Below are 22,217 nucleotides of genomic sequence, written 5' to 3' on the forward strand. Positions count from 1 at the left end.
TGCTGACTGCAACAGTGAATACACTCAACATCTACATTTATGGTAAGTGTGCACAACTGTACTTTCTGGTGGCTATCACTTCGGCCAGGAAGGTGTCAGAATTGCAGGTCTTAAGGGCCTGCCCCTTTCACCCCCCCCCCCCCACACACACACACACACACACACACACACACACACACACACACCACCTTCCACAAAGACAGTCATCCTGTAAACAATCCTTCCTTTATGCCCTTGGTGGTAAATGACTTGTCTCTAAATCAATCTGTCTACCCACTTTCTTTCCCTCCTCCACTAATGAAGGGGAAGAGGATACTGCACTCCTTGGATGTGCACAGGCAACTAATATTCTATGTGGACAAAACCATTAGGAAATCTAAGCAGCTCTGTCTCCTTTCACCCCAGAGCCCTGGGCAATGCAGTCTTCAAACAAACCATCACATGCTGGATCAAGAAAACTATTTGTCTTTTACTCCCTCCATGGAAAAAAAAAACAGTAGGAGTAAAGGCCCATTCCACTAGGGCTGTAGCTACCTCCAGGGCTTTCATAAGGGGTCTGGACAGTGCATCCATTATGGAAGCAGCCACATGGTCCACTATCCACACTTTCACCAAACATTACAAACTGTACCAAGTCTCCAGAGCACGAGCAGGATTCGCCAGGGCAATCCTACAGGGTTTTGTAGAATCCTCTTCAGCGTCCTCCACCCTGTCATCCTTGTAAGCTGTGGTACTCTACCACAGCTAGAGTACTGCAGCATAGGAATACAAGGACATAGAACAGTTGTGTAAAATTTTACCATAACCATAGATGTCATTCTCTTCCATGTTGCCGTATTCCTTCCCACCCACCTTTACCCCCAGTTTATTCTCTTTTAGTCCCAGCTAATACTTGGACCTATCTAGGAAACTGTAGGATACCGAAGTCACACACCTGAAAACCACTGGCATTCCTCCTGCTGGGCCGCCTTCTCCACCTGCTAGCCTTCAAGTTCTGAGGATTGTGCGTGCAGACGTCACATTTAAGACCCCTGGTTTATGGCCTTGCGTTTGATGTCCCACGCCCGCTACAACAGCCAAGCTGAAGCTTTTGTATAGGAGCCAGTGTGCGAGTTGCCTGAGGGCAAAAAATCCCACAACTAGAATACTGCAACATGGAAGAGAAGGACATCTGTGGTTATGGTAAGATTTTACACAATTATTCTTTCTACTGGAGTCAGGTCTTCTAGCTCCAAGTCTCCTGTGCAATTTACCAAAGTGAAGGTGAACATCTTGTGTATTTGCCAGTATGTGTAGACAGCTAAGGTACTGCCCTGAAGAACTTGTGTCTTCAAGAACACATCAACACCTTTTTAAGAAGGGAAGTGACAGTCTGGCTGTAACTAAACAAAAGATGTCCTTCAAGGATGGAACTACAAAACCTTCTTAATATTTCACAACTTACAATTGCCCACAAAATACTGTACCAACCTTGTAATACCCCTATACTTTCACAACTTCTACTCCACTATAACAATCTCACCTCTCTTCGTTCCTCCTGTAAACTTATGACCAAACCCAAAAAGGCCCACAACATAGCTGGTGACTCTCTCTTCACCAATACTGTAGGCAGAGTATGGAATTTGCTGCCTAAAGAGTTAACACTAATCTCATCCCTGCCTCTCTTCAAACAACAAATCAAACTACATTTCCAAAACCACTGGCTCTGTTCTTGTAGTACTCCAGGCTTGCTTTCCAACCCACTGGCTCTGTTCTTGAATACTCCAGGCTAACCTCCCTCTCTTTACTCTCTCCTAACCTTTACCCTTTTTTTCCTGAAATCTAACATCTACCCTGCTTCCCTTCTCTTTTGTCCTCTTATGCTCTGACCTACATCTACCATCTCTTCCCACCTTGTCTTGACTGTCTTTTTCCTTCTCCTCTCCTACTTATTACTCTGGCCTGTGTCATTTCTTTTCTTTCCTTCATACTCCTTCTACTTCTCGCTTCTAATGTAATCTTCTTGGCTGTTGCCTAACTGCAAAACCTTATGTTTTAGGTAAACTTGCTTTGAAATCGACAGAACATTTGTATGAATCTAAATATTTGAGTTCCTTTAATGTATGCTGATTTTTGATTAGTAGTTGATCTAAATGTATATTTTTTTTTTGTGAAATGTCTTTATTAACAATATGACTATCTATCTTGCTTATGTTATGTGTGGAGCTTTTCTCCCCGGGCCTCTACTGAAAATCGACATATATCCAGCTAGACTAGCCCGGTCAACAAATGTAAAATAAATAAAATAAATAAAATAAGGATGCATCTGCAGTCTTTACAAATGGGTTGTCCTGTCGTCAGGCAGCCCTTCGGTCGGCCGGATTCCAAAGTCTAGGTCTGGCTTCGGCTGGTGTCGCACTTCACCCGACGTCATTGCGGCAGTCATTCGGGTATAAAGGCATCAGCCGACGCCATTTTCCTCAGTCTTTCTTGCCGCGTGGCGCCCGAAGCAGAAGCTGTTCGCAAGTGCCGGTCGGTCAGATCCAGAGATTACTACTACCGAATACTACTTCGAAGACTTCTATAAAGCTAAGTACCCCGTTGGGGACTCTTTCTTGCCTCAGCCGATGTCAGAGAAAGTTAATAACTGTTTATCTTGTGGGAAACAAATACCTCATAAAGATTTCCACTCCTATTGCATACATTGTTTAGGCCCAGACCACGGCGTAGCAGCTTGTCTAGCCTGTGCTTCTTTTAACCGACGGACGCTTAGACGCCGCTCGGACTTTGCTGAGCAGATTTCCGGCTCCGATTTTGCCTACATTATGCCGTCGGATCCTCCGACTACGCAAATAACCAAAAAACGCAAAGAAAAGGACCGACACTCGCGGTCCGCGGTTTCGGCCGAAACCGCGGTTAAGCAAACCACGAGTGTCTCTGTTTCGGCCGAAACTGAGCAAGCGGTTCTTTCTTCAGCCGATAACTTGCCTTCTACAGAGGCCTCTTCTAACCTGGTAGAAACGGCTTCTGAAATCCAACCTTCTGTTGCGATTTCACAGGATTTATCAGACACCATTCCCCTAGATATTTCGACCCCTGCACGTGGAGCTGCTAGGCCTCCTCCAGCTATGTCTATTAAGGCCTTTGCCAGGGCTAAAGCAGCCAAAGCATCAAAACCTGTGCCTGCCAAGCCCCCCTCTCACAGGCCCAGCTCCAGCTCCCATATGCTCTCTTTGGCAGAGGATCTCATCTCTTTAATTCGTGGAGCCCAGCCTCATCCAGACAGGGCCTCTCTCCCTCCTCCAGAAAAGAGGCCTAGAGCAGAGCCCCCTGAGCCAGTAGCCACAGATGATTCCTCTGATGACTCAGAACATTCAGACCCTCCTGAGGATTCTTACTCTCCTTACGAAGACACTGATGCTGAGGAGTCCATCCCTTCAGCCTCTCCTCCTGAGGAATTTTCCTTTGGGGAAACCTTGCATGCTATGAGGGAACAATTTCAGTGGCAGGGCCAAGATTTCTCAGACACTAGAAAAAGGCTTAGGACCTTTCTACATTTGCCACAGCATAGGCCTTTAGCTATACCTCCAGTTCTACCTGTTGTTGATGATGCATTTAATGATGCTTGCACTGCTCCTGATACTTTACCTCCGGCTCCTGCTAAGCCCGATAGGTACTACAGGGTCCCGGACACTCATCACCACTTATATAAGGCTCCTTTTGCAGATCCAGAGACTATCTCCCAGGGCCCTAAAGCTGTAGCAGCTACTTCTTCTAAAAACCCCCTCCCCTCTGAAAGGGAATCCAGGTCCTTAGAGATTGGGTAAAAGTTTACACCTCTGCTACTTTGTCAGCTAGAGCTTTGAACTGCCAATTTCATATGATTCAATATCAAGAGTTTATGCTTGACCAGTTGACTAAAAAGCTGTCCTCTGAAGAATCTTTAGATAAAAAGTATGTTCAAGAAATGTTACATAACATACAGCAGGTTAGTAACCATTCTTTAAAATGTGGCTATGATGCACTGGAGGCTTCCTTTAGATCAGCCATGACTGGCACAGTTATCAGAAGGCATGCATGGCTGAAAGAACAGGCATTGCCAGACCATGTCAAATCTAAGCTTTTGGATGCACCTATGGACAAGGTCAGTTTATTTGGTGCCCCCGCACAGCAGGTACTAAAGAAGATGGAAGAGAAAGCAAAATCTGTGCAAACAGTGAAAGATTTCTTACAAGTTCAGCCGTCAAGGTTTAGCAGGAACTGGCCCTCCAAGAATTGCTCCTTTCCGGACTCCTCAAAGGCACAAAGAGGCAGGAATAGGTGGTCTAGAGGCAGAAACCAATCCAGGGGTGCCTACAGGGGGCGCCAGTGGCAGGGTAACAACCAACGAGGCACGGATACAGCCACCACCACTACAACAACTCAATCACAGTGACTTGGCGGTGGCACCTACCAGGGAACAACTAGAAGCACCCTTAGGCGGAAAGCTAACATTATTTTCAAGAAACTGGCACTGCATTACAAGAGAAAAATGGATTTTGCAGACTATAGACAAAGGTTACAGGTTCCATTTCCATACACTACCAGGAAAGAGGAATGCCAAACCTACCACCTTCTCAAAGGGCAGAAGCTCTAAAACAAATATCTCAATTAAGGATGAGAGCTGTGGAAAAGGTACCATTTATGGAGCAAGGGAAGGGATTTTACTCCAGGCTCTTCCTGGTACCAAGAAAAGAAAACAAATGGAGGCCTATTCTAGACCTGTCCGCTTTAAACACATTCCTCATTGTTCCAAAATTCAAAATGCTGACCCTACAGCAGCTTCTTCCCATGCTGGGCAAGGAGTCTTGGCTGGTAACTCTAGATCTCAAGGAGGCATACCTGCACGTCCCCATAAGACCAATTTGCAGAAGATACCTCAGATTTCCTGCAGGATCAGAGCATTATCAATTCTCAGCATTGCCCTTTGGCTTATCTACTGCACCCAGAGTGTTCACGAAATGCCTGGCATCAGTAATCGCTCACTGCAGACTTCAGGGAATTCAAATCTATCCCTACCTGGACAACTGCCTGATACAAGCGGACAACAAAAACAAACTAACAGAAGACTTACAAAGAGTCTTCTACCTGCTGCAAGTCCTGGGATATACAGTCAATACAAAAAAGTCAAGGCTGATTCCATCCCAAAGAATAACTTTCTGGGTGCAGAACTGGACACATCAAAACAAATGGCATTTCTAACTGCAGAAAAGAAAGAGCAACTTCCCCTCTACTTCTTGGCATTAACAAAGCAGAGCCATCTAACTGCAAGAAAAGTGCTACAAGCTCTAGGCTTCATGGCATCCTGCATAATACTGGTTCCTCATGCCAGGCTGCATATGAGAAAGCTGCAGTGGTACCTAAAGAATTTGTGGTCTCAGCACGAGCACAGCCTAGAAACCAAAATTCCAATGATCCCATGCCTGAGGCAAGAGTTCTTATGGTGGGCTCAGGCCTGTCAATTAAACACAGGACTACCCTTCTGCAAAAGTCAACCAAGACAAACCATCACGACAGATGCCTCAGACCTCGGTTGGGGGGCACACATGATGGACAAGTGCATTCAAGGCCTATGGACTCAAGACCAGCTGCATCTGCACATAAACCTAAAAGAAATGATGGCAGTAAAATTGGCAATCCAGGCATTCAGACCTTTTCTCCAAGAAGGCCAGTTGATAAGGATAGACAACACCACAGTTATGTGGTACATCAACAAACAGGGAGGCACACACTCATACCCTCTATGCCGGCTGGCACTGGACCTATGGGATGTGGCTCTGAGCTACAACATTCAGTTACAGGCAATTTATGTACCCGGGAAGGAAAACATTCAAGCAAACATATTAAGCAGAACTACAACAGATGCCCACGAATGGATGCTGCATCCGGACATCTTCAAAACCATCACAAGACAATGGGGATTACCACAAATAGACTTGTTTGCATCCCCATTCAATTACCAGTTGAAGAAATTCTGCACGAGGACTTACCATCCACTTGCTTGGAAGGTGGACTCCCTGTCCTTCAGTTGGAAAAACCTGACAGCATACGCATTCCCACCACTTCCTTTGATGCACAAGGTGCTTCTCAAGATCAAAGAGGAACGTCCAAGGATCATTCTGATAGCCCCAGACTGGCCAAGACAACATTGGTACCCACTGCTGAGGAGCATGTCCCGGGAACAAATATGGACACTGCCCCTGATCCCATTACTGCTGACACAGAACAACTACAACATCCTGCATCCAAACCTAAAAACTCTGCAGCTAACTGCCTGGAACATTACATAACAGCAATTAACCCAAATTTATCCCAAAGGGTTAAAGACATAATCCTGGAAGCTCGTAGACCTTCAACAAGAAAGAATTATGCAGCAAAATGGAAAAGATATCTCATCTGGAGTACTGCAAAGGGGCAAGATGTGACACTGGTGAACATAGCCAACATCCTGGAGTACTTGGCGGAGCTCTTCCATACAGGCCTGTCCTATTCCTCCATCAAGATACATGCATCAGCTATTTCAGCAGAATACAGCGTGGATCCTCCTGTCTTCGCATCCTCTGCTCAGACAGTTTCTGAGAGGAATTAAAAATGTAAAACCTCCCAGGAAACCTCCATTGCCAGCATGGGACTTGAACTTTGTGCTAGAAAAACTGACTCTACCTCCTTTCGAACCAGCAGCTATAGCAGAATTGCAATACTTATCCTGGAAGACTGCTTTCCTGCTGGCAATAACTTCAGCAAGAAGGGTCTCTGAACTACAGGCATTAATGGCAGTACAACCCTTCCTGATCTTCCATCAAGATAGTGTCCATGAGAACAAATCCTACATTTATGCTTAAGGTGGTATCCAGAGTCTCTTTAAATCAGGCTATCCACCTTCCTACATTCTTCCCCAATCCACAGAACAGGGGAGAAAAGCTCTTACATACCTTGGATGTACACAGACAATTACGCTACTACCTGGACAGGACAAAAAACAATAGAAAAACTGACCAGCTTCTGGTAGCATATGCAACAGGAAAGGATGGAAAACCAATTTCTAAACAGACAATCTCCAAATGGATAGGAAATTGCATTAGATTTTGTTACTCCTACCATGGAAAGAAAACTCCAGAGAACATCAGGCCTCACTCCACAAGGGCTACAGCCACTACCACAGCTTTCTTACGAGGAGTGGCTACCAAGGACATTATAGAGGCTGCTACTTGGACCTCCGTGCATACATTTGCCAAGCATTATAACTTACCTCTATACTCTAGATCCCGTGCTGGTTTTGCCACTGCTGTTTTGCAAGGGATCCTGACTACACCATAATCTATTCTCATTTCCTCCTCCCCTAGTTTAGCTATGGTATTCTACCCATTTGTAAAGACTGCAGATGCATCCTTGAAGGACATAGTACAGTTTTGTATCTACCATAAATGTAGATGTCCGAGAGGAATGCATCTGCAGTCAGGATTACCCACCCTCCTTCCCCTCTGAGGTACTCCTAGGGTGCTTACCAATCTTCAGCTAGCTTGGGGGGGATCTGTTATGGTGTATTTGTTTGTATATATGTACATACATGCTTATTTTGTGTGTTTGCTCTCTACTATTTGGAAACATTGGCATTTATCCAAATTTAGCCATCCAAGAGGGCACCTGGCATCTGGGGCAAGAAACACTGAGGAAAATGGCGTCGGCTGATGCCTTTATACCCGAATGACTGCCGCAATGACGTCGGGTGAAGTGCGACACCAGCCGAAGCCAGACCCAGACTTTGGAATCCGGCCGACCGAAGGGCTGCCTGACTACAGGACAACCCATTTGTAAAGACTGCAGATGCATTCCTCTCGGACATCTACATTTATGGTAGGTACAAAACTGTACTTTTTCAAAATGCCTTGGCTGCTGCTTTGACTTTTACTGTGATTATATACAGTTAACTTGTACAAGGCACTAGGAGTACATTCTCCTAGAGCAGCATCAAATTCAGACGTTTACTTCAGAAATGTTTCTTTACAACATACTTAAGAATGTACTGAATAGAGTATTATCCTTACCTTCACAAATCACTAAAAGTTTGAAGCACAGTCTGAGTAAGGCAGGTTTCGATACTGCTGTGCTACAAGGTGTCCTGTAGCTGTCCACCTCCCATAATTATCCAAGTATTGCTTGTAATGGTTTACTTGTTTCATTGACTCCTGAAAAAGATAGCACATTTATACAAAATATTTCTGCATCAGTAAAATGTATTTCTATTCACTTGCTCCAATATTCTTTACTTGAGGGGATATCCCCAGCAGAAGGCACCCAACGTCATCCTGTATGCAGAAGTATTTTGCCACTATAGTGTGTGGGGGTATGTCTGATGGTGGCTGCAGACGGACATAGGCCATAAAAAGGATGTGCGCACGTACTATCCTCTGAACTTTTCTGCTGCCAGTCAGAAGGCCAGCTCCGACCATCAGTTGTACAGTTTCCAGTGTTTCTGACTTCTGCTTTTAGATAAGTGCCCCATTGGGGAATCTCTCTTCTTGCTGTAATTTTATGTCAACCAGGAGGGGCAAGTGCTAGCGTGAAAGACAAATTCCACATAAGGACAGCCACATCCAGTGACTTTATTTTGCATAGGCCGCAACCATGACCGTAAGTTGTGCAGTATTTGCCAGTTTGTTCCCAAGACCCTTAAGAGTATGCTTTCATCACTAGCTTTGTATTCAGAAACCAACGGCTAAAATTAACTAGGTGCATGAATGGTTCGTAGAGGCCCAAAGCCGAGCCACCGAAGCATAAGGCTAAGAAACCTCTGCCTAGCCTTCCGCTGCACCTCACCCATCCGAATTGTCTCTCGAGGTGCTCATCGACCCGGAGGCACAACTGTTTCTAGGTATGGAGCTTTAGTCCAAACCCAATTCTGGGGTCACCTTGACTTCTGCCGCAAGCATGTCTGAAGAGGTGGAACAGACATCCAATCTGGATGTTGAAGGCGAACCCAGCCTTGAATGCCTTGAGCTACCATTCCGCACCAGCCTGAAACCTTTGAACTTAGGCACTCATCTGGACCCCTGATGTTACAAAAGATGGTCTCTCCAGCATAGAAAAGACAGAACACCACGCATGTCTCCACTGCACAAGAGGCTTCTACAGATTGGCAGGCCTTCTTTGGGTCTTTTTTCAGGCCTTCATGACTCTTAAGCAGCCTTACCTCTCAGACTTTCTAGAAAATGGTTAGGGAGCCATACTCTTCAGGTGAATCCTCTTCTGATGAAGCATCTTTAAACTACTCTAGTCAAATCTCCTCCCCTCAGGAATACATCTCCCCTGAGGAGCAGACTCTCCTGTGAAGGAATTGTCCTTCGGGGAAGCCATCCTGAAAATGCAAGAACATTTTAAGTGGGATTCTTCCCCAAATCTGATATGTCCAGAAGAGGTATTATCCACTCTTACAATTGGACCTTCCCAGCTCTTTTGAGGTGTCAGCAGTACAATCCAGCCTTTTTGGATGCTTTTGGATGCTTTCCACCAGGCATAACTCAGACTCTTAGGCTTCAGCGCCCAAAAAGCCAAACCATGTCTAAAAAGTCCCTGAGGGCTGCCAATTTCTTCGTGGGCTGCAAACCCAGCAGTCATCTCTGTTGCTACTGACAAGCCTTCTAGGATGCTCACTACTCCCATTGGACAAGGAAAGTAGAACTCTGGAAAGGTTAGGGGAAAAAGGCGTACACTTCAGCCACTCTGGCTTTCAGAGCCATCAACTACCTGACACGTGACTAAATACTCCCTAGAACTCACCTAGAGGACAGCTTCATCTCTTCCCAGACCTGCTTTCGGATTTGTGGCAACAGGGCTCCATTCAGAGAGCCCCCTATACCGGCAGAGGAAAAGGATTTTATTCAAGAAAGTTCCTAGTGCCCAGAAAGGATGGCCCCTGGTGACTAATCATAGACTTATCTCAACTCAACATTTTCTTAAAGGTGCCAGCCTTCAGAATGCCAATTCTACAAGGCCTTTTGCCTCCATTTCTCCCACAGGGATTCATGGTCTTTCTGTACATAAGATGCCCTTCTCCACATCCCCATTCACCCCAAGTACAGGAAATTTTTGTTTTCTGTCCATTCATGGCATTTTCAGTTTTCTGCATTGTATGTTGGCCTCTCTGCAGCCTCAAGAGTTTTCACAAAATTTTTGGCTCCAGTGATTGCTCTCACTGTAGGCTTGTGGGTTTTCAGATTTTCTCATACTTAGACAAACTGCTTTTATACTCCCCAAATCCTCAGGTTCTTCAACAGAACCCTCCTGTGAAATATGGGGGTTCACAATAAACTTCAGAAAATCAACCTTCACCCCATCCCAAGACAACACCTTTCTGGGCTGCGGAATCCAAACTGATGTAATGAAAGTGTTTCTACCACCCTAAAAGGTAGAGGACCTTCAGGCCTTCTTTTGATCTCTTTTCCCATTAAACCACATCACAGACCAGGGAATTCCTCAGGGTACTAAGATTTTATGGCCTCAACCATACTCATGGTACCCCTGGTAAGGCTACACGTGAAGAAATTCCAATGATTCCTCAGATCTGTTTGGATCCAAGACTCATTCACTAGATTACCTTATTCCCCTCATCCCATGCCTGAAGCGGGAACTTCTCTTGTGGATCCAGGAGGTACAACTAAACCCAGGGCTTACCTCTACATCCCCTAGACCCAGTCCAAAAACTTTATACAGAAGCATCAGACACTGGCTGGGGTGCGGCCCTGGGCAAATTTACAGTCCAAAGAAGTGTTCCTTGTTATAGAAAAAGGAACCCAGTGATGTAAGCTGCTAGCCTTACAAAGCTTAAATTCCTTCCTTTGCCCAGGTGCATGAAAACTGTTTACTGATTAAATGACTGTACTCTGGTATGTGAACAAGCAAGGCAGGACCAGATCCTACCTCCTGTGTGTACTGGCTGTCCTAGTATGGGAATTCCTGATCAAACAATGTGATAATCCAGGCCGTGTACATTCCTTCCAACAGGAACCTTGTGGAAGACTCTCTGAGCAGGACCTGGACCCAGTCTCGCGAATGGATGCTTCACAGGGATATGTTCCTGGACATAGTCCACCAATGGGGTACTCCACACACATATTTCTTTGCCTCCCCCATGAACACACAACTTCCAAATTTCTGTGCCAGAGTCCCAAGTTCTCTGGCTTGGAAAGTGGACGCCCTCTCCTTCTCATGGAAGAGGATGCTCCTGTACGGATTTCCTCCTGTTCCTCTAATACCAAAGGTCCTGCTCAAAATCAGGCAGGATCAACCAAAAGTCTTGCTGGTGACTCCCTTTTGGCCAAGAGAACATTGGTTCCTCTCCTGCAATTAGCCAAGGGCCATTACAAGAAGTTACCCCACAGAGTGGACCTCCTCACTCAGAACGGAGGATCCCTTGTACATCCACACCTGTTAACACTACAGCTAACACTGTGGTTGAGAAGAATATAATTCCCTTTAGACACCTTTTCTCTGAGGACGTGCTCAGGGTGTTTTGCAGGAGGCCAGAAAGCCCAACACTAGAAAGTCTTATTTTTCCAAATGGAAAAGATTTTCACTATGGTATCTCTCTAAAAACCAAGACCAACTGGCAGTGGGAATACCACTGGTTCTGGAATATTTGTGTAAACTGCTTTCAGGTGATCTGGCGTATCAGTCAGTTAAAGGTCACATCAGCTATCTCTGCTTTTCTGCATTTATCCCCTCCTCTGACATCCAGGTTTGAGGTAGAACAGTTTCTGAGGCCTCCCAGGAAAACCTATTCCTCCTCCTTGGGTCCTTAATTTTGTTCTGGAGAAATTTATATTGCCCCCATTTTAACCCACAGTTTCTGCCTCCCTCAAACACTGCTCGTGGAAAATTGTCTTGCTAGTAGTCCTGACCTCAGCTAGAAGGGTCTCAGAACTCCAAGCCCTGATGGCTGTTCCCACCTTCTTGGTCTTACGTAAAGATAGGGTATCATTGAGAACTAACCCTTTCTTTATGTCCAAGGTGGGTAACGATCTATCCCTTAACCAATCTATTCAACAACCAACCTTCCGCCCCTCTCCACAGAATCACAGTGAGAGATATTCTGCACTCCCTTGATGTTCACAGACAACTGAGATATTACCTAGACAAGACAAAAGCCCTCAATCTGAAAATTTTTTTGTTAATTTTCACCACAGGGCTCTGGGTCTTTCTGCATCCAAGCAGAGCATCTCTTTTTGGTTTTCTAAAGCTATCTTTTTTTGCTACACTCGCCAAGAGTATGATCTTGCTGCACCTGTGAAAGCGCATTCTACTAGAGCTATGGCTTCATCAAGGGAATTCTTCAAAGGATTGGATAACAGTGCCAATCTGGAAGTTGACACCTGGTCCACTGTTCATACCTTTACCAAACATTACAAGTTGAATACCATCTCTAGAGCTAGAACTAGTTTTGCTAAAGACATTTTACATGGCTTTATAGAGAGTTCCTTTGCTCCTTCCTCCTCCCTTCTCTTGTGCTTTGGTATTCTGCGTCGGGTAAAGAATACTGCAGAAAATGAAGAGAAGGACATAGAAAGGTTGTGAAAATCTTAACATAACCATAGATGTCCTTCTCTTCACTGATATGCAGTATTCTATCCCTCCCGCCTTCCCCACTGGTCTCTTTCCTAGATGTCTTGACCACTCATATACTTAATCTGACTTTCCTCCTGGGGCATTCAGTTCTGAGAATCGTAGATGTGTACATCTATCTTACGGCCTGCATCTGTCTGCAGCTGTCGTCAGACATATCACATACCTTAAAGTGGCCAAAGACTTGTGTACAGGCTGACTTCGAGCACCTTCTGGTGGGGATATCCCTCAAGTAAAGAATACTGCAGCAGTGAGGAGAAGGATATCTGTGGTTATGGTAAGATTTTGCACCTCTTTCTTTGAGAAGAGGCCACTTCTCTTGTGTACCTCTGTGGAGCATTCCTCATTTTAAGTCTCTGTAACTCTCAGCTCCACATTGAAAGGGTCTGCCATGTATTCAGTGTTAATTTTGTAACTCTTAAGTAACACTTTTTAACCATCCTGTGGGCTTCTAGTTTGTAAGTGTTCCACATTTTGCTTATTTGTCTCACATGATGTGAGGTAGTGTTCCACATTTTGGAGCTTGAGGGTTTGAGAGCTCTGAATAAAAGTAACTGATATGTCCCTGCCCCTGTTTGGGGAATGGTGTGTGTGTGATTCATGGTTGCATTTGGATAGAGCAGTTTTCATTTTTACTGGATATTTGCATGTACCCTTTACTAGTCTCGGCACTAGATATTTGCTTGGTACAAGCACACTTTTCTCTGGGACTTCTTCACCTGAGAAACTATTGTTTGCATGAAAATGCTGCATGTATATGGGATTTTCATGTTGCCTTATGAACATCTTTACTGGTAAATGGCCAGCATTGGTCCCCACAAGGAAAATGGAGATTACTGTAAAACTGTACAGGACTCGCAATCCACGTGGAAAAAACGAAATATTAAGATTTACCATTGGTGATTTTTCTTCTTGATGCCTGACTATATTAAGTACCTTACTCAGGTGTACTATGTTGGACCACATTCCTTTGGAGTTCCTGCCCACTTTTCCATTGGATTGATTTTTTTTTTTTTTGTCTTGGAGGTGTGTTGGTTTAGTGTTGGTGACTTAGTGATTTGTTCTGTGGAGGTTGATGATAAAGCATCTAGTTAGGGACTGAGAATGGAAATAGATGCAGTAAGAAGCTGTGACTTCAGTGGGTGGTGTATCTTGGGCTTAGTATGTCATGACTTGAATATTCATATTTCCTGTGAGAGAGGCAGTTGGTCTATATGCTGTTATCTTCAACTGATGGCAGAGCCCAACTGTAATGTTGTGTCTGACATTCAGTAAAATATGCTTTAGTGCTGTGAATTAGTCAGATAATATGCTGCGTCTATCCCAGAATGGTTGATTGACAGACACAGCTGGGTCATGAGACCACTGCAGTTTGAGTGGCAGAGGAGTTGCTGTTCTTTGCATATATAGTTATATATTATATATTATGGAGCTGTTTTTTAGTAAAAGACTCAATGCAGTGCCAGAGTCTCATGAAGACTTGTCTAGCCTAGTAATTTTACATTGATTTTTTTTTTTATTTTAGCAAGTATAGATTTAACGGATGTTCGTGTTACACTGCTGCAGTCATTACACTTGGGTTATCCTGCCGTCAGGCGGTCCCGCAGTCGGCCAGAGTTCCAAAGTCTTGGTCCGGCGTTGGTTGCTGTCACTTCTTCCCTGACGTCAGTGCGCCAGGGCTATATAAGATGCATTCGACGCCATTTTCTTCAGTCTTTCTTGCTGCGCGGTACCCGAAGCAGAAGCAGTTCGCAAGTGCCAGTCGGCCGACTCCTGAGATTTTAGAAGTCTAATTGCAGATCCGAAGTCTTCAGTAAAGCTAAGTACCCCGTTGGGGAAACTTTTTTTCTTGCCTCTGACCGATGTCAGAAAAGTTAATAATTGTATTTCTTGTGGGAAGCAAATACCCCATAAGGACTTCCACTCTTACTGTATTCCATGACTAGGCCCTGATCACGACGTCACTAGTTGCCGGTTTTGTGCTAGATTTAACAAACGCACTTTAAAACGACGTTTTGATTTTGCTTTGCACTACTTTGGCCGAAGGTTCAATTATACTATGCCGTCGGATCAACAGACGACCGCAATTCTGAAAAAACGCAAAGACAAGGATAAAGACAGGCATCCGAGGTCCAAAATCGACGACGAAACCTCTTCTAGGCCAGTTCACCAGTTCTCATTGAGGCGCTTTCGTAGCCCCTGACACCAGCTACCTTAAAGAACGTAGCTCAAGGCCCACCATGAAATTTGCGTCCAATTCCACACCTTCTGACTCAACAAAACAATCAGATCCTGCACGGTCAGCTCAAAACCCTAAACCTGGCTGCATGGCAGATTCATTAGTCAAACAGGCAACACCTCTTTCTAAAGCTGTTATGGATGTCATTTTGGAGGCCAGCAGGCCTAGCACCAGGAAAGCTTACTCAGAAAAATGGAAGAGATTCTGCACCTGGAACCAGGCTCAAAGCCTTGACCCTCTTGTCCCAAACATTCCTCAGATTTTACAATACTTAACTGAGATGCTGGACAAAGGCCTATCCTTCTCATCAGTTAAGATCCATGCCTCTGCCATTTCAGCACATCACAACAGATCCTCCTTTATTCTCTCATCCCTTGCTAAAGCAGTACCTCAGAGGGGCTAAAAACATAAGACCGCCCCGGAGAGCACCAACACCAGCGTGGGACCTCAATTTCGTTTTGGAAAAACTGACCCTGCCACCTTTTGAGCCAGCCAATACATCCGATCTAAAATTTTTATCATGGAAAACCGCTCTGCTCCTGGCAGTAACTTCAGCACGAAGAGTCTCAGAGCTACAGGCATTAATGGCAGTGGAACCTTTTATAATTTTTCATCAGGACAGGGTTTCTTTAAGAACAAAACCCTACCTTTATGCCAAAGGTGGTATCTAGTGTGGCTCTTAACCAAACCATCCATTTGCCAACTTTTTATCCAAACCCCCAGAATAAAGGGGAGAAACTTCTGCACTCTTTGGATTACACAGGCAGCTACGCTTCTACTTGAACAAAACTAAAGCTTTCAGGAAAACTGAGCAACTGTTTGTAGCATATGCTGCAGGATCACAGGGCAAGGCTATCTCTAAGCAGACTATCTCCAAATGGATAGGACACTGTATTTGTTACTGCTACACACAGCATGGGAAATCTGTCCCTAATAACATTAGGCCACATTCCACCAGTGCAACAGCCACTTCAACAGCCTTTCTCAGAGGAGTACCTACCAAGGAAATTTTGGAGGCTGCAACTTGGAGTTCAGTGCCCACCTTTACCAAGCATTACCACTTGCCTCTTTACTCTAAATCCAGAGCAGGATTTGCCACTGCAGTTCTGCAGGTCTTCATAGCCAATCCTAACTCTCTTATAGACCAGCCACCCATCCTTAGCTTTGGGATTCTACCCAAGTGTAATGACTGCAGCAGTGTAACACGATGAACATAGTACAGTTTTGTACCTACCATAAATGTAGATGTTCGAGTGTTCACTCTGCTGCAGTCCAGGTTACCCTCCCTCCATCCCCTCTGATCTAGCTGGACTTGTCTATACCTTTCTATCCTATACAACCTTTTTGGTGTATTTGCTTGTAACTGAAGGTATTGTTTTTATTTTATATGTATATTTTTTATTAGCAATACGTATTGCCTACCTTCCTGGGGGCACCTGACATCTGGGGCAAGAAAAACTGAAGAAAATGGCGTCGGATGCATCTTTTATACCCCTGGCGCACTAACGTCAGGGAAGAAGCGACAGCAACTGACGCCGGACCAAGACTTTGGAATTCTGTCCGACTGCGGGACCGCCTGACGGCAGGATAACCCAAGTGTAATGACTGAAGCAGTGTGAACACTCTAACATCTACATTTATGGTAGGTACAAAACTGTACTTTTGTCTTCAGTGTTTCATGAATTGGATTGTTGACCTGTTTCACGGTTTTAGGATAATTAGATATTTTATATTTCAGGTTGCTTTTGTTTTCTTACTATTTTATTACAGAGTTGTGCAGCATAAATTTTCTTTTTTTTTTTTTCAGCCGGAAATGAATCATGCCCTCAGCCTCAGACATCTGAACATCTGGCTGCAATTGAAATAATGAAATTAAAACATATTTTAATTCTACAAAATAAGATTGATCTAGTAAAGGAAAGCCAAGCCAAAGAGCAGTATGAACAGATAATTGCTTTCGTACAAGGTATGTATGTACTCCATAACATATGTCAGTCCTCTTTTCTAAAAATAAAAAATATATATATATATATATATATCCATATATATTTAGACAGCAGGACATTTGCTACATTTGCTACACTATTAGCTCTGCATTCTTCCTTGGCTCTTCTGTTCAAGAAGGTTAAGTAAATTATTTTATAAACAAATTATCATCCTGGTAGGCTTTTGTTGACTCCATATATTTTGGTAACATGAACATTTTACTTCATAGGAAGCTGCTGGGCTGTCCTTGGGAGTGATTTCTTTTGTCTCTAGGTGCAGTGCGTTGGAGTTGCTGTACATGCCCTCCCACTGACACATGCCATGGTGTCGTACATTAGGTCCAGGGAAATGCACATGCCCCCACTCTCTCTAGTTCTTTCTTTGTTTTCCCTGTGCTGATCTTAATCCTAGAACATGCCTTATTGTAATGGAAGCAGAAGAAATTTGGCTGCTTTTAACTATGTGGTCATTGTGCAGTATTACCAACCTGAACCCACAGCTGCCCAATATATATTGCTTAAGGATGGAGTAAAACTTGAGAGAGAGGATTCAGTACATCCAACAGGTACAGGAGGTACAAAAAAACTTGAGGTCTAGCACAGGTAAAGTAAGATGACGGTAATGGATTGTGGTCCTTGCAGTTTTGGCAGAGTAATAGACCTCATGCACATGTGCTACATATTCAAACAGTAGTAAAGGAAAACAACAAAACCACTTTTTATGAGAAGAAGAATTTTAGCATCTACATAGTGAACTCCAGACTGAAATGCTATTCGCTTCAGCAGAAGGATGAGGTTTCTTAGGTGAGGCTTTATTTTCTTTTGCTGCAGACCACTGTACACGTTTAGTTTTCACAGCATAATATCTCTTCATTCTGAATATTCATCTCTGAAACCAATTCACAGATGTTATGCACTATAACTCGTGTCGCAAAGGGATAAAGCCATGACTATGGCCCAGGTGACCCCAGGTTTGATTAGCAGTGTGGATGTTTGACAGCTGGAAAGAGGACGAGCATGTGTCTTTCCTGGGGAGAAGACTTGTTGGAACAGAAAGTGCACAAAGTCCCTCTAAGGAGGAAGGTGTTGCAGGTGTATGTTCTGAAGGTATGTTTTTGGCTCACTGAGCCACTGCCTTATTTTAGTCCTCTGGTGATGTGGATAGCTCAGTCCTCCACCTAAGTGTGAAATTAGGGCTAGAAGAAAAATGTCCTTGTCATTGAAGACATAATACATATGGCTGCCTATGTAGTGGACCCCCCCCCCCAAACACACACCCACTTCTGCTATTCTCCTACATCTTGTAAAAGGGAGCAGATAGGCTTAAGCTGGGAAGCTCAGTGGTAGAGAGAACCTAAAAGGAAAAACGCATGCACCAACCAAGTTATATCAGTGATGCATGTTGTAAACCACGTGCCCATATAAATCGTGTGAGACAGAGCTCTGCAAACAGCGTCTTAGAAAACCTTGAATCACTTTTTACTATAAATGGATGGAATCATCAGAGGAATGAAGTTCCTTGATAGTGGAGCAGAACCATGGCCCCCAATTTTTGCAGAATCTTTTCTCTCCCCTCCCAAAAAGTGTGAAATGCAAGCAGTTTACTCGCATTGCTCAATTGTACAGTAGAATACAGCTTGACCCATCTTTGACTTTTCACCAAAACTAAGCATTTTTGTCCCTTCATATTTTGCATTGTGGAGGCACCAGTTTCTGGTTTCACAAGGCAGATAAATCCAGTTTAACATGCATGAAAGTGCAAGTTCAATGTTTCTGGCATACGAATCTTTAGGAAGCTGTAAATGGTCCTTTTTTCTGAAAGTTCTAGACGCTAGACAAGCTTTAAATACAGTGTCTGCAGGTCAAAGGTGTATTCTAGGATATTTATTCACTGCCTTCAAATTCACATAGTCTGTGACTTCGTTTTACTTTAACATCTGCTTATTTTCTTTTATTTAGTAACCTGTAAAGGGACTTTTTCTGATTTGAGTGCCATTTTTTTCATGTTTATAAAATCACAATTGAAACAGCATATGTATACATGCGTGAATAGAAAAGAACAAGCCACAGTAATATTCTCATAGTTTTTATGCGATATGCATGTTTTGTTTTTAACCACCTGTCCACTCCAGCATTGCATAAATTGCTCAGTCCCTGACAGCCCTTAAACCTTACTCCTCTTCCTGAGAATTGTTCTGCCTCTGTTGTTCCCACAAATTCCATCTCTATGTAATGTGCTCTTTTTTTAACCTTTTCTGAAGATCTCTACTCCAGTTCTTTCATCTCCTTTATGATATCCAGTACTTAAGTTACATTTGGTTTGGATTTTCATTTTATAGTAATTGCTTTTCGGAAGCCAGTACTATTAAACTTATCAAGGCCTTTTGTCTAGGCAGTTCTGATTCTCTGTCCCAGCTTAAAAGAATAATTTCCTTAGTTGAGCAATTTGGTCCCCAGACATTTCTGACAAAGGACTCTTTAATGAGTTTTTAAAATCTGCCAACTCCTTACAGTCCCAAAAACATGATGTTAGACATTCATTCTACCTCAGTGGCATTTTAGGTTATCTACCAAGGTTACTCATTTCTGGCTAGGTTTCAAAAGCTCTGCTTTCTCTCCCTCTTCTTGTAACAGCTGATTGGCTGAACATATTCTAAGAGGGAAGCCTTTACCTGTCACGGAGTATTCAGTCTTTCTGCCATAAAAAGAAAGTCCTCTTGACTCTTCACAGTATCCAGAGCTGATTTTTCTAGATTATTGCTCAGGTAATCCTCACTTGGAGACCCCTTTCTCATTTTAGTATTAGATTTAGTATTCTGTTTCTACTTTTGTTTAAAAAAATGTTAATATTTTATTTCTATCAGTGGTCATGTAATTCTTGCGGGAATTTCTGCTTGTAGCAGTTGTATGTTCATCATATTTATCATTGCTGTAGCATTCCTGGCTGTATGGGTTATATTCTGTCAAGGAGGGAACAGCCGGCCTGTTTCTCGGCTTCAGGGCACCTTCCATGTGCTCAAACCATTAGTCATCGTGTGCTGAGCTGTCTAGACTAAAATTTGAGTGACAAGACCTTTCAAGCTTCCCTGCTGTTGGAGAGGGCTCCTTTGCAGACTTGAGGATCAACGGTCTTCTTGTCCTGTGCATTTTTGGTGTAGATAAGTTCCCTTTGGGGTGAAACCTTCTGCATAAAAAAAAATGAAATGTATTTTTCCTGCTTTGGAAAGCTTTTTTTAATCGACGATTGACTGTATTTTTAACAGACTGTCACAAGACTTAACTGTACTTTAAAAATGGGACTGCACTTTTTGTACTCTCTACTGTATTTATCTGAGAAAAATGCGACTTTCAACAATTTGCCTGTTAATGTTGCTGCTTTTGCCCAGGAAATGGGCACCATTTTTTGCTTGACCATGGAACAAACTACTGGTCCCATGGGTAGGTCCTTCTTCCGGATACACACAGAAAAAGTTAAACACCTTTTGCTACTACAGCAGGCTAGCAGTTTGCTTCAGCTGCAGGTGTGCGACTCTTCTGTGGCCAAAGCTTGTTACTCAGACCCTTTTACTTGGGATGTCTGTGGTGTAACACCTACAGCCGTTATAGATGGGGGTTAGCCACATCCTCTGTGCCTGTTGGAGGTTCCATCAGTGGGCAAGAAAGAACCATTCTTGTTGGTCTTACGAGAGGGAACAAGCCAGGCTTCCTTGTTTAGTCAGAATGTTGTGCATGTTCCTGGGGAAGCAGCTGTTGCATTAATACTGTTGGCCACATTTTTCCTGTCAAATAGAAACCAGAAATTAAACCTGTATTGCTCCCCATGAAATTTCTCTAGATTGGAGTGGTTTACTAGATCTGGCTCAGGGTTTTAATTCAGGCTATTGACCCTTCTTGCAAGGTGGTTTATGGTAAGACATTGAGATGGCTTTTTCCTGAAGAGATTCAAGTCATTGAATCTGAACAGGAAGATGAAGAGACAAGTGCAGGGTTTTCTCCTCAGATTTCTGATTCAGACTCGCAGGAGAGCACAGCATCTGATTATCTCTGCAGGAGTTTCACTTTCTTTGAAACAACCTCCAGAATTTGGCATTTTTCCATGGGAGAACACTGAGGTTTTTCAGTCGCTCAAAAATACTATGAACTTTTACAGATCGAATTTCCAGAACTTTCACACATTCCTCTAGTGCTGTCATGTTTGGAAGATGTGTCACTGCCTGCAGATGTCCTTCATGGATGCATCTGCAGTCATAACATATGGGTTGTCCTGCCCCAGGCAGCCCCTCGGTCGGCCCGATTCCAAAGTCTGGGTCTGGCCTCGGCTGATGTCGCACTTAACCCGACGTCATAGCTCCTGGGGTATAAAGGCATCAGCCGACGCCATTTTCCTCAGTCTTTCTTGCCGCGCGGTGCCCGAAGCAGAAGCTGTTCGCAAGTGCCGGTCGGTCAGATACTTCTAAAAAGCTAAGTACCCCGTTGGGGACTCTTTCTTGCCTCAGCTGATGTCAGACAAAATAAATAATTGTTTAACTTGTGGGAAACAAATACCTCATAAGGATTTCCACTCTTATTGCCTTCCTTGCTTAGACCCAGACCACGACGTATCATCTTGTTTAGCCTGTGCCTCCTTCAACCGACGGACACTTAGACGTCGGTCGGAGTTTGCAGAAGAGTTTTTTGGTCCAGCCTTTGCATATAAAATGCCGTCGGAGACTCCGACTACACATTTAGCTAAAAAACGCAAGGAAAAGGACCGACACTCGCAGCCCGCAGTTTCGACTGAAACCACGGTTAGGCCTACCGCGAGTGTCTCGGTTTCGGCTGAAACAGAGTCCTCGGTCCTCCCTTCGGCCGCTAGCATGCCTCCGACAACCGAGGCCTCAGCTGAGTCTGCTACAGAAATTCCAACCGAAGAAGCAGGCACTCAAGATTTGTCCGACACCATCCCGTTGGGCATTTCTACTTCTGCACGTGGGGCAGCTAGACCCCCTGCTTCTATGTCTATTAAGGCCTTCTCCAGGGCTAAAACAGCTAAGCTTTCCAAGGCCTTACCTACAAAAGCTCCTCACAGACCTTCCTCAAGTTCTCAGATTCTCAGCCTTGCTGAGGACCTAATTTCTTTAATCAGGGGACCCCAACCTAGGGCCTCACAACCCCCTCCTGAAAAAAGGCCTAGGACTGAACCCCCTGAACCTGTTTCCTCTGACTACTCCTCGGATGGATCAGATTTACCTGACCATCAGGAAGGTCCATACTCACCTTATGAGGATTCGGATGCAGAAGACTCCATTCCCTCTGCCTCTCCCCCAGAGGAATTTTCATTTGGGGAAACTCTTCATTCAATGAGGGAACATTTCTTC

The 22,217-nt window shown here is 44.0% G+C and overlaps 1 protein-coding gene across 1 annotated transcript in view; it reads left to right on the top strand.

The window, feature by feature from the left end:
* Window positions 1-22,217, top strand: part of EIF2S3 (eukaryotic translation initiation factor 2 subunit gamma) — a 1,527,509-nt gene that overhangs the window by 700,547 nt on the left and 804,745 nt on the right. The window contains exon 6 of the mRNA XM_044071831.1: window positions 16,683-16,841. Within this exon, the coding sequence (XP_043927766.1) occupies window positions 16,683-16,841 (159 nt within the window). The remainder of the gene's footprint in view (window positions 1-16,682; window positions 16,842-22,217) is intronic.

The sequence above is a fragment of the Protopterus annectens genome, chromosome 5.part0 (assembly GCF_019279795.1).
Source record: "Protopterus annectens isolate FY-2018-M chromosome 5.part0, PAN1.0, whole genome shotgun sequence".
In the NCBI taxonomy this organism is placed as follows: domain Eukaryota; kingdom Metazoa; phylum Chordata; order Ceratodontiformes; family Protopteridae; genus Protopterus; species Protopterus annectens.